The 13,665-nt window shown below is 44.3% G+C and overlaps 1 protein-coding gene across 3 annotated transcripts; it reads right to left on the bottom strand.

The window, feature by feature from the left end:
- Positions 1-6,819: 6,819 nt before the first annotated feature.
- Positions 6,820-12,248, bottom strand: LOC118390466 (actin-binding protein WASF3-like). 3 transcript variants are annotated; one of them, XM_035781060.2, is made up of 9 exons: positions 12,141-12,248; positions 10,722-10,887; positions 8,747-8,881; positions 8,406-8,559; positions 8,206-8,323; positions 7,867-8,048; positions 7,507-7,746; positions 7,068-7,368; positions 6,820-6,967 (listed from the first exon to the last, which is right to left on the bottom strand). In XM_035781060.2, exons 2-8 carry the CDS (start codon positions 10,852-10,854, stop codon positions 7,194-7,196), a joined length of 1,137 nt encoding a protein of 378 aa, XP_035636953.2. In that variant the 5' UTR covers positions 10,855-10,887; positions 12,141-12,248; the 3' UTR covers positions 6,820-6,967; positions 7,068-7,193. The 3 variants fall into 3 exon arrangements, with proteins under 3 accessions (XP_035636953.2, XP_035636952.2, XP_035636954.2); XM_035781059.2 differs by having other exon boundaries at positions 10,722-10,884; positions 12,141-12,245; XM_035781061.2 differs by having other exon boundaries at positions 10,722-10,903; positions 12,141-12,235.
- Positions 12,249-13,665: the final 1,417 nt, after the last annotated feature.

Raw genomic sequence — 13,665 nt, 5'->3', positions numbered from 1 at the left:
TGTTATTTCTTACATTAGTACCCCAGGTCATCTTAGGTTTCATTACATACAGTCGAGAAGAACTACTGAATATAAGATCAGCGTCAACTCACCATCAGTACGACCAAGAATATGTTTTCCGCGACGCGGATCCTGTGTTCTGCCTTACAAACAGGACAACAGAATGGATCGCATGCAGCGACCCAAGAAAACGACTCCAAAAAAGAGGGAAACGAGGCGGTCTTCTGGTCAGACTCCGAAAAAGGGCACATCGCGCACCACTCCCCAGCATTCTTCTTGCCAATGTCCAGTCTCTTGACAACAAGGTTGACGAAATCCGAGCAAGGGTGGCATTCCAGAGGGACATCAGAGACTGCAACGTTCTCTGCTTCACGGAAACATGGCTCACTGGAGAGACGCTATCCGATGCGGTGCAGCCAACGGGTTTATCCACGCATCGCGCCGACAGAAACAAACATCTTTCTGGTAAGAAGAGTGGCGGGGGCGTATGCCTCATGACTAACGAGACATGGTGTGATGAAGGAAACATACAGGAACTCATCCTTCTGTTCACCTGATTTAGAATTCCTCACAATCAAATGTAGACCGCATTATCTTCCAAGAGAATTCTCTTCGATTATAATCACAGCCGTATATATCCCCCCCCCAAGCAGACACATTGATGGCTCTGAACAAACTTTATTTAACTCTTTGCAAACTGGAAACCATTTATCCGGAGGCTGCATTCATTGTAGCTGGGGATTTTAACAAAGCTAATCTGAAAACAAGACTCCCTAAATTTTATCAGCATATCGATTGCGCAACCAGGGGTGGTAAAACCTTGGATCATTGTTACTCTAACTTCCGCGACGCATATAAGGCCCTGCCCCGCCCCCCTTTCGGAAAAGCTGACCACGACTACATTTTGCTGATCCCTGACTACAGGCAGAAACTAAAACAAGAGGCTCCCACGCTGAGGTCTGTCCAACGCTGGTCAGACCAAGCTGACTCCACACTCCAAGACTGCTTCCATCACGTGGACTGGGACATGTTTCGTATTGCGTCAGATAAAAATATTGACGAATACGCTGATTCGATGTGCGAGTTCATTAGAACGTGCGTCGAAGATGTCGTTCCCATAGCAACGATAAAAACATTCCCTAACCAGAAACCGTGGATTGATGGCAGCATTCGCAGCTATTCCCTCCGCAAGGCTATTAAACAAGCTAAGCGTCAGTACAGAGACAAAGTGGAATCTCAATTCAATGGCTCAGACACAAGAGGCATGTGGCAGGGTCTACAGTCAATCACGGACTACAAGAAGAAACCCAGCCCAGTCACGGACCAGGATGTCTTGCTCCCAGGCAGACTAAATAACTTTTTTTGCCCGCTTTGAGGACAATACAGTGCCACTGACACGGCCTGCAACGAAAACATGCGGTCTCTCCTTCACTGCAGCTGAGGTGAGTAAGACATTTAAACGTGTTAACCCTCGCAAGGCTGCAGGCCCAGACGGCATCCCCAGCCGCGCCCTCAGAGCATGCGCAGACCAGCTGGCCGGTGTGTTTACGGACATATTCAATCAATCCCTATACCAGTCTGCTGTTCCCACATGCTTCAAGAGGGCCACCATTGTTCCTGTTCCCAAGAAAGCTAAGGTAACTGAGCTAAACGACTACCGCCCCGTAGCACTCACTTCCGTCATCATGAAGTGCTTTGAGAGACTAGTCAAGGACCATATCACCTCCACCCTACCTGACACCCTAGACCCACTCCAATTTGCTTACCGCCCAAATAGGTCCACAGACGATGCAATCTCAACCACACTGCACACTGCCCTAACCCACCTGGACAAGAGGAATACCTATGTGAGAATGCTGTTCATCGACTACAGCTCGGCATTCAACACCATAGTACCCTCCAAGCTCGTCATCAAGCTCGAGACCCTGGGTCTCGACCCCGCCCTGTGCAACTGGGTACTGGACTTCCTGACGGGCCGCCCCCAGGTGGTGAGGGTAGGCAACAACATCTCCTCCCCGCTGATCCTCAACACGGGGCCCCACAAGGGTGCGTTCTGAGCCCTCTCCTGTACTCCCTGTTCACCCACGACTGCGTGGCCACGCACGCCTCCAACTCAATCATCAAGTTTGCGGACGACACAACAGTGGTAGGCTTGATTACCAACAACGACGAGACGGCCTACAGGGAGGAGGTGAGGGCGCTCGGAGTGTGGTGTCAGGAAAATAACCTCACACTCAACGTCAACAAAACTAAGGAGATGATTGTGGACTTCAGGAAACAGCAGAGGGAACACCCCCTATCCACATCGATGGAACAGTAGTGGAGAGGGTAGCAAGTTTTAAGTTCCTCGGCATACACATCACAGACAAACTGAATTGGTCCACTCACACTGACAGCGTCGTGAAGAAGGCGCAGCAGCGCCTCTTCAACCTCAGGAGGCTGAAGAAATTTGGCTTGTCACCAAAAGCACTCACAAACTTCTACAGATGCACAATCGAGAGCATCCTGGCGGGCTGTATCACCGCCTGGTACGGCAACTGCTCCGCCCTCAACTGTAAGGCTCTCCAGAGGGTAGTGAGGTCTGCACAACGCATCACCGGGGGCAAACTACCTGCCCTCCAGGACACCTACACCACCCGATGTTACAGGAAGGCCATAAAGATCATCAAGGACATCAACCACCCGAACCACTGCCTGTTCACCCCACTATCATCCAGAAGGCGAGGTCAGTACAGGTGCATCAAAGCTGGGACCGAGAGACTGAAAAACAGCTTCTATCTCAAGGCCATCAGACTGTTAAACAGCCACAATTAACATTGAGTGGCTGCTGCCAACACACTGTCATTGACACTGACCCAACTCCAGCCACTTTAATAATGGGAATTGATGGGAAATTATGTAAATATATCACTATCCACTTTAAACAATGCTACCTTATATAATGTTACTTACCCTACATTATTCATCTCATATGCATATGTATATACTGTACTCTACATCATCGACTGCATCCTTATGTAATACATGTATCACTAGCCACTTTAACTATGCCACTTTGTTTACTTTGTCTACATACTCATCCCATATGTATATACTGTACTCGATACCATCTACTGTATGCTGCTCTGTACCATCACTCATTCATATATCCTTATGTATATATTCTTTATCCCCTTACACTGTGTATAAGACAGTAGTTTTGGAATTGTTAGTTAGATTACTTGTTGGTTATCACTGCATTGTCGGAACTAGAAGCACAAGCATTTCGCTACACTCGCATTAACATCTGCCAACCATGTGTATGTGACAAATAAAATTGGATTTGATTTGATTTATGAGCAGAGGTAGGATGCCAGGTAGCGTCCCGGGGGGGGGGTACTACTGTCACACCCTGATCAGTTTCACCTGTCCTCGTTATTGTATCCACCCCCTCCAGATGTTGCTTGTTTTCCCCAGTGTATTTATCCCTGTTTTTCTGTCTCTGTGCCAGTTCGTCTTGTATGTTCCAAGTCAACCAGATGTATTTTTCTCCCCGTACTCCTGCCTTTGCTATTCCCTTTTCTAGTCCTCCCGGTTTTGACCCCTGCCTGTTCTGGACTCTGTACCCGCCTGCCTTGACCATGAGTCTTTCTGCCACTCTGTACCTCCTGGACTATGCTCTGGTTTTGACATTTTTGCCTGTCCACGACATTCTCTTGCCTACTCCTTTTGGATGAATAAACATTAAGAATCCAACCATCTGCCTCCTGTGTCTGGGTCTCGCCTTGTGTCATGATAATATGGGGCAAATACTGAAACAATAGCTTTCAACACAAGGCTATTTTCTTTAAACAGAAAGGTGTTTGACGCTTTGAGTAATTACTTTTGTCCTTTGGAAGGCGTTTTATTCATCAGATAAGCTTTTTATTCAGTGGGGTGGTAAAGGCCATGTGGTTTGGGAGACCTAGTTCCCCACCGATCATTAAGGAACAGATGCCATGATGGAAAACTTGTGACAGACAAGTCGAACATGAGCGTGACATGTGTTAAACAGGCGCATCCACATAACGCTGAGGTCTGACAAGATGATGGGCAGACTCAATCGTTATTACTTTCCCTTAAGCCTGTGATGAATATTCAGTACTGCTCTTTTTAAAAGACATGTCAGGATGCAAATGGTTTGAACAGATTTTCAGTGGTCAACACATCCAATGGTATAATGATCTGCATGCCATTGTCAAGTATTTATAAGCTTTTACTGAGATTTGATAATCGGCTTGATAGATATGAGGAAAGATCAGACTATTTCCTAGTAGACTAAGCATGGACCAAATGCATGCTAATTTTTAAATGAGGACTCAGTTCCCACAATGTGTTATCACAAGCTAAATGTGGACCTGTATCACATTAAATGGATACTAAAATTGAATCATTCATGAATCGTACACACTTTCAGAAAGTTCTTTCAGTCACTGGTACTTCTCACTTTCATACACCCCAGCCCATCCCATCTTACAAAGGTGCCGAAGAGAGCGAGTAAGGCCTGGGGAGGGACATGCCAGGGAGGTGACCCCCCCCCCTTAATTACCCTCCAGAACCGTGCAGACCACAGGGGCTGGGTTAATCACTTTAGAGGCCCGGGGGAGAGATGGGAAGTAGACAGTAGCGTGACAGCCGCGGGAGCACTGGCACGACTAATCCCGTTAGACAAGGGAAAAAGGGGGACGCCATCGCTCCTACTAGGCTGAGAAAAAAATGTTTTTCCCAGGAATGAGTTCACCTGTATGGTAACACAAAGTTGGCCTTTTGATGTCTATTAGAATTAGACAATTACACTTGGCACATACAAATGTCTTTTTTTAAATCCTGGACATCACTTATTGATGCATGAAAAGAAATTGGCGACAGTGGCATTGCATCCTCTTTCATGCCATAGTAAAGCAGCCCTTTTAAACCCAGCGTAACCAGCCTCTAACAGTGAGAAGATGGGAAGGGCTGCTGTTAAAAGGATAGAGCTTACTTCATCTGCTATTGTAAGCGCACCCGAGTTCAACCTTAATGTAAACCTTTGCAGGCGGGATAAGAATGGGATGCTCTCTATAAAAATATAACCTGCTGGGTAATCTGGCAGATGGCCACAACAGCGGACACTAATAGAGGGGCTGGCCACTGCAGAGGTAACAGGGAACGTCCGATCACCAGCCACTCTCCGGCCTGGGAGATTTGAAATCAAGATTCCTCACTCCCCTTAGCAACACTGGGAAACTGGGCAGTCAATCTGCATCCATCAAGTTTCTACTTAATCTCACACTCCACTTCTCTCCATTTTGTATCTTTCTCTTTGTTGTGGGGATTAAGCTGAGTGGTAAAACAGTGATTTGATGATCTTTCCAAGGTTGTGTGCACCCCTTAAACCACAAACAAGCTGAGGCATTCTGGGAGTCACCCTCTGAAGACAGCGCTCGGGGAACTGTGTGAGACTTTTGATACAGTTGAAGCTCTGGGGAATTTTATTCCATCTAGGGTCTGGTTTGCTCTGAACTGTCCTGGGAAAATATAAACTTGGTAAATAATGAATTATGCACCAGGTTTATAAGGCTCTTACTTTTTTTTGTGTAAAAGTACAGAGAGCTAACATTTAATTACAGGTATGAATGTTTTTGTATAATAAACATTGGTTACCCAATGGTTGTCTTTTTCCATCAATTTTTACCAAATTCAGTTTTTCAATATCAGAATTGACTAAATATTATATTCTTTCTGATGTTCTTACTGAATTTGAATCCATTCAGAGTTATCGGTTTTGTGGGTTGCAATAGCACAGAAATTGGGCCATTATGCAAACATATCAAATATCTACATTTGCCCTTGTCAACTATTGTTTTTCACTGCAAACAAACATTTATTCCCACTATTCCATTTGTACGAAAGTTGGAATGGAATTCATGCACAGGTGTCACAGCAGTACATCTAGTCAAATAGGAGCCTGTCCATACAGTATATTAGAGACCTCATGCAGTATGAAGTCCTTGACTTGTTTGAGGTCTATTTAAGGTAATCTACTCACATTGTCACCCTGTCACTCTTCATTCAACATTTCAGCATGATGCAAACGTTTGCAGTTTGTTGATAGCTAGAAATCTAGAATTCATTTTTATTTTTTATTATCAAATCTCAAAAATGAATCATTCAAATAGTGAGCATTAAACGTGAGCACAGTGCCACTCAGTGGTCAGCTTGCTGATCTGCATATCATATCAAATGTAATTCTGGAATACATGTGAAGAGACATGTTTACATTGACAAGCAATTCATAATTATGGTCACTGGTTGCATTTTAAACACAGTCAGGCTGGAACGTACCCGCTATGTCTGTTCAGAGCCAGTCTATGCTACAGAGAGAACCTCAAGCCTTTCTAATGGTTTCTAAATCCAGATCAAATCATAAATGAGGTTAATGACATTGAGAATACAGTGTTGGTGATCTATGTCAGATGAAATGGTAACGTTGGTGTCTGATAAAGGGAGATTAGACAGCTCTGTAGGGAAAAGGGAAATTCACTACTTGGTTATTTGGTCCGTGTACCTTTGAGTGATTTCAGCTGAATCTGTTCATCAGGACACTAATTTGCCTTCATTTCAAGTCCTGTCCACTCACCTACAGGACTTAGACTAAAATGCAAGTGGTTTCTCAGCCTATACCCACTTAATGCATACTGAAAATATGACTCCCATAATTCATCTGTACTGCATCATCACCATTGTGGGATAGCTGGGCTGGAGGAGCGATGGGTCCATGGTTGAGGTCACTGTAAAGGACGGGGTCAGGGTCAGTCGGACCAGTCGTTCTCTTCCAGTTCGGAGTCGTCCTCCGAGTCGCTGTACTCCACTGCGATGCGACGGGACAGGATGGTGGCCACGTCGTTCCCCACAGGCTCCCGCTTAGCCTGCTGCTCCTGCTGCTCCTGCACCTTTTTCAACTGGATGCCTGAGGAACACAAACACACAGTCTAAACTCATTTGCACTGTATAAAACAACTCTGCCATCTCCAGAAGAAGAGTAAACGTCCGAGTACAGCAAAACTCACCCATGCGAATAGCTGACAGAAGGTCACTTCGAGGCTGGGTGTCCTGTCTCTTCCCGTCACAGAGACCTGCCAGTTGGGGTGGGGCAGGGGGTACTGGTGGTGGAGGGGGACCTGGGGGAGGTGGAATCATACGAGGTCCTGGGGGAGGTAGGGGTGGGAGACTATAGCCTGTGGCCCCTGTCCTAGGTCCAGTAAGGGGGTGGGGGATACCATGGGAGAGCCAAAGGCTGTCTGTGCGGATGGGATAAGAGGGGCTGGGGGAGGGGGTGGTGGTCCGGAACTGGCATAGTACTCCATTATACTGAGAGAGGGAAAGTCAGAGAAGGTTTTCAGTTTCTGAACGCAGAATTTGAGCTAACAACATTGGTATTTACAAATCAGAGAGTTACTAATCTGCATTCCAGATTTCTTGTACTGCGAGTTGTTACAATAACAGTACCTGTAGTCCGCAGGTGGAAGCGTCATAGTGCCATTTATTCTCTCAGTGGAGCGATGCAGAGGTGGGGAGTGGTGTGTGCGGTTGAGAGTCCCTTCTCTGTAACTGACTCCGATGCTGTGGTACTCATGCTCTACAGACTCGTGAATGTCTGCAGGCGGGTAGGGGTGAGCCAGGGCATGGTTGGATGCAGAATGTGGAAGGCCTGGAGCAGTTGGGTAGTCTGGCAGGTCATGACCATATCTAAACAACAAAAAAGTAATTGTGATGAACTCTTTACAATAACACGAAAAGTTAATATGCCATCTGCAAAACAAATGGAGAAGGAAGCTGATTCAGACGACAATGGTCCTAATCACTGACCTGCTCTCTGGGGAGAGGGAGCCCTCAGACGACGCCCCCCGGTGGAGAGAGTGAGGGTGGCGGTGGTCTGGGCGGAGCTCTTTGTCGAACGCCATCATGTTCCACTCCTGGCGGCGGTTTCTGGCTTTACGAACCTTCTTCACCTCGCGCTGAAGTGTGCCGTCAACACAACGCTTCTGCTCCTGAGAGAGGAAGAGAGAGAGAGGTCATTTTGCTGATACTGTAGATGTGGAGTTACACAGGACATTGTATACACAAGTTGCCCCAAAGAAATGAGTCGTTATTAAGAAGCAAAAAAGCATGAGGCTTTCTGAAAGGGTGACATTAAGAGGCTCTCACGCGTTGTCTTCTTCTCTCCTTCCTCTTGTCCTCCGTGTCCTGCAGCATCTTCTCCTTCCACAGGTCAAAGAAGTAGGATGGGTCAGTGTAGAACTTCATCCCATCGGTGTGGTCATCTCTGTGTCAAAAGAGAGACTAGTTAGCTATTGGTCACAACTGGAGGTTAATGCTCGTCTGGTGGTTGTATCTGTACAGTGTACCTGTAAGCAGAGAGAATGCTGAGAGAAGGAGGCTTGTCGCTGGTGTTGTACATGTCCTCCACAGGGTTGGACGTGCTGCTCTTGGACACCACCTGCTGGTCCTGGACTGTAGAGCTTTTAAATGCCTTGCGCATGTTGATGTCCTGCAGAGAGACTGGAAAGCATGAGAGTGAATGTGAGATTGATAGGAAGATGAGCAGGAATAAGAAGATGCTGAGATAGAAAATAATACGTAGATTATGGGCCATGCAGAACCAAAGACAAGCAGGAGAACTAATGACTTAGTTGTCTTTCAACATTAGAGAGATTTTGTTTTTCTTATTCCCTGACCCCAAACTGACCCTCCTCCACGGTGGAATCCAGCTGGGTGACCTTGACAGCCAAGCGTTCGATGCGGTCTTGGAGACCGTTGGCACGCACATAAAATGTGTTAGCCTCACTAAAAAGCTCTCCAAAGACGTCCTCCGCATGTTTACCTGAGTTATGAAGAAAGAGAGGAGCCAAGGACAAATTCACTTTTTTTTAACCAAATCTCTATTTTTGATGTAAGTGAAGTGTCCAGACACTATTTTTTTTTTTACAATTTCACTTGGTTTTGAGAAACTTGCCCCACCACCAGTAGACTTCCTCATTGCTATTTCTGCAGTTTGGGGGCTACGTATAAACACTAACAAAGGCTCCAAAAACACCCAAATTACATCCTTTTACAAATTGAAAAGCTCTCAGTATAGTCTTTAGATGTTGTACACATGAAAATGTGTAATTTGGAAGTTTGTCCGCAACATTGTATTCCATTTTGTTGGACTCGAGCGATACTTTTCCATGTGCAACAATGTGTAGTGCAGTTTCGCAGGGCCCGACAGGTCTATCTATATATTTTTTGTAGGATTATTTATTAACATTTGGTCATGTGGCAGAGAGCACAAATTGCTGTTTTATAGCTAATCTCATGCTATTTTACACAGTTTGCCATAAAAATAGTGCAGTTTTAAAGCTAATTACCTGTAGTAGTAATAATCATTCAAAAAAGGAATGTCTCATGACATGTTCATATGCTATCTGGGGGGCCTAACCTCTGGGTTTTTAGGTTGGGCAGTGGTGTAAGTACTACTTAAGTCGTTTTTTGGGGTATCTGTACTTTAGTATTTATATTTTTGACAACTTTTACTTTACTACATTCCTATAGAAATAATGTACGTTTTACTCCATACATTTTCCCTGACACCCAAAAGTACTCGTTACATTTTGAATGCCCTTGGTCATCCCCCCTACTGCTTCTGATCTGGAGGACTCACTAAACACAAATGTTTCATTTGTAAATGAGGTCTGAGTGTTAGAGTGTACCCATTTAAAACCAAATACTTTTAGTATTTTACTGGGTGACTTAACATTTTCTGTTTAAAGGTATCTTTACTTTTACTCAAGTATGACAAGTGGGTACTTTTTCCACCACTGAGGGTGGTTTCTCAAAACCAAGTGAAATCGCAAAAAAAAATGTCTGGACACTTTGATAAGATGCAATTTACATTAAAAAGAATATTGAGATTTGGTAAAAACATTTGAACATGTCCTTTAATACAGACATTCACCTGTGTCCAAATGCTCAGACAAAGTCATTGGAGAGGTACATGTCGTAGTACACAGAAAAGAGCAAGGAGATTTGTTGAGGTCAAGTTGAACAGACAGGAGTAACGTAGTGATGGAGATTTGCACATGTCTGATGGGCCGGGAAACTAACCAAATGATTGAGATTTGCACATTTCAAACACTGAGTGAAGAGCATGTGATTGTGAAATCTGTCTCCATACTCTTTCTCTACCTCAGTCCCTCCCTCACTCACTCTCTCCTTTATCTGTTTCTGTGACACTAAGTAGAGCTTAAGCTCTAATCTCCAGTGACTTCATAAAACCCTACACAAACAAACACACAAACAGCATGCAGATACACACACTGTAATGTGGATATATATATATGTATATATATATATATATATATATATATAACACACATATGACAGATGTCTGGTAAATTCTCCTACTCTAATTCTCTCTCCCTCCCTCACTCAAACACACACGCATGCACACACATCTGTCAATATCAAATGTATTTTACCAAATAGAATTGAATCAATAAAAACACTTAAATGTACTGACTTAATGCATCTGCCTCAGCTGATCAGTTTCCCAGTGTAACACCGATGGATGAGGCTGTATAGGTCACTATTCTAGAGTATTCTGGCGTAAAGCTGGTTAAGTGATAGGTGACTGCTTAATGCATATGATGAGGGGTTGTGACTGTGTGGAAGGTATGTCTTACTTAGACTGCTGAGCTGCCGTATGATGGCAGAGAGGGTGTTGTTGGTGACACACTCCAGCTCACTGCCAATCCCCTCGGGCAGCCCCCCTCGACAGAGGTGCCGGGGCTCTATGTTCCTCTTGACCAGGGGCATGACCTCCCCTCACACCGCGCCACACACCACCTGCTGGGACACACAGCCGCTGACAATGACAGCCACGTTCCGCACAGACAGACACAAACAATCAATTCAGACCAGATTAAATCATGAGGCAGAGACAATTGACCCAAACCTCTCCGGATTACATTACTAACCAAATCCCACTCGTTTTACGTAATGCCATTAGGACACGTACAGGTTTCATAAGGCCACAAACTACTCTTTACTTCACCCCACTGGCCTTTCATTTCATTCATGGAAAATTCATTAGAGGCAATTCATTGTATTACTCAACACCCCTTCAATCAAGACTTGTTTCCAGACCTATAACTGCATGAAAAGAGTTGCAGATAGCATTCCATCACAAGAGAGTCCCACTGAGTGATTATAGGCTCAAACTATGCTTATTGTAAACAACCAGGAATCAAAACACATTTCTGGGCATTTCAAGATTGTGTTGTTCAACTGAGCTAAAGCCCACTATACCTCTGGGAGATGCAGGTTTTAGCATTCAGTCAAGCATACTCAAATCAAATGTATTTATATAGCCCTTCTTACATCAGCTGATAGCTCAAAGTGCTGTACAGAACCCCAGCCTAAAACCCCAAAACAGCAAGCAATACTCATGAAACTGTTTAATAATTATGCTATTATAAAATGATGATTTGGCTCATCTAAGGGAATATATATATGTGTTAGGTCTTATTTGACACAAGGACTATGCTAAATTTGAAAGTTAGGTGCCTTTCTGCAAATATTATGAATGGTGGCACATGCCATACAAGACTGGGACGAAGTTTAGCCATGTTAAAATCCCTAAACAGTAGAACAAACAGAATGACATCGATTATCATGGCAATCTTGAGCACACATATATTCACAAACCTTAAAGGGCAAAGCATCTAACAGCCTTGAGCAATAGATTACGCAAGCAATTGCAAGCAAGCATTGCAAGGTTGTCCCAACCAAAAGCTCTGTGGTGATTAGGAGAGACAATACGTCTCAACTGTGCGAACAGTGAGGGAATTATTGATAGGCCTACTATGTTTCAAACCACTTTAGAGCTATTCCAGATCTTGATACATAGTAATAATTAAAGTGCCTGTAACTCCAGGTGGACCGGTTTATTATCAAAGAGCGGTGGTCTGTGACCCGTGACTGAGGGTTTTTAAATAGCATCATCCTAATTGTAGTATATATATAATAGACTTAAACAGACATAACAAGGGAGGGAATACATAGGGATATGATGAACAACATGATAAAGACGGACCGCTCACCAAAAGTGTCCTTTTAGGAGTATTCAGCTGCGGTCCACCGATCGAGTTGCCATCCTGTCCCCTCATCTCACCAGAGCCGGATTCTTTCTGTGAGGAGCAATCTCCTGCACAAATCACCATCCAGGCTCGGAGATTTAATTAGTAGATTTATTTGTGTCGTCCAATCAGGTTCGCCAAAAACATCCATCATGACAACCATTGGCAGTTTGACAGCACGACGAGTGAGTTATCGGGATAATGACGAAAACACAAGCCTACATTATTTCATAAATTGCATTATTAGGCGTATGCGTCTTTGGTTTAGCCCAGTTATTCTTAAATGTATTATAAACGCTGAAGAATATGTCTGAATATATTACCACTTTCGGGCCGTCAATTAAGTTTCAGAAGAGAATGGATGCAGCCAGGGGGTGACAGCTCATGACCTCCAACCCCACGACGGTCACACCCCATTGTCAGACGACCTATTTTCTCACTTGTAGGCCTTTAATTCGTTTTTTGTTACATTCAAGCGTTTTTTGTCTGGCAGCTCTCCAAATAGTTCATCTCAAATTGTCACGATTAGTGAGCTTTGTGATTTAGATGTAATAAATGATTATGACATTTTACAGTTGAATGACAAATTGTTATAAGATTGATTTTTCAATGTTACAGACCGCATGATCAGCGTTGTAGTTATGGAAACTCCTCCTAAAACTCTTATTCTTCTACCAAATTGATATAACCAGTGCAATTCCATATTGCACACAGATGAGTAATTACCTACGGATGCCTTTCTCCATTTGTTTTCTCTCCTTCTCTTCAGTCCAGCTGGATACTGTCTCTCAGGAGAACCACAGGAGTGGGTTCCAGCCAGGTACCACCTTGTGGTTTGTTTGGGCATAAGCACCACCCTTTCAGATGAGCCCATCCTGACAGATGGCACATGAACCATGGGAGTGGGATGGAGTTCTGGGGGCTTAAAGGCACAGTGATTCTGGCTGCTGTGGCTTTAATGGAGGTCTGTAGATCACAGTACGAAAGACATCATCGGTGCGCTAATGCATGTTCTGATGGCAGGGAGGGGCCTCAATATGAACTCAATGACATAATGGGTTTGCTTTTTGAAGGAAGAGTAACATATCGGGGCTTCTGTGATTCAAACAGAGCCCTAATCTTTGGCCAGCTCAACCTTATTAACCCTAATACAGTATTTACCCTCAATGACAATGTCACTGTTGACCTCAATGTTTTCACACATCACTATCACTGCACCCATTTACACCCCCAGCCACTAATACCTCTATTATCCATGACACTGAGCCCCCAGACACTATCACATTTATCCCTTTGTTTTTCCCCTGGGATGATTATAGCTAGGTCTGCTATACCATGCCATTACCCCACAATTATCCCAGGGTTCCCTGATTCATTACTAACTCCATGTAGTTTGGGGCTACTAGTTGTGTGTGACTTGTAGCTCGTTTCCAACTGCGTTTTGTGTATGTTATTTGTGAGCTGTACAAAGATTCCTCTTGTAGGACAA

The sequence above is a fragment of the Oncorhynchus keta genome, chromosome 11 (genome assembly GCF_023373465.1).
Source record: "Oncorhynchus keta strain PuntledgeMale-10-30-2019 chromosome 11, Oket_V2, whole genome shotgun sequence".
In the NCBI taxonomy this organism is placed as follows: Eukaryota; Metazoa; Chordata; class Actinopteri; order Salmoniformes; family Salmonidae; genus Oncorhynchus; species Oncorhynchus keta.
Note: the sequence above shows the minus strand (reverse complement) of the source record. Positions and strands in the feature narration are given on the sequence as shown.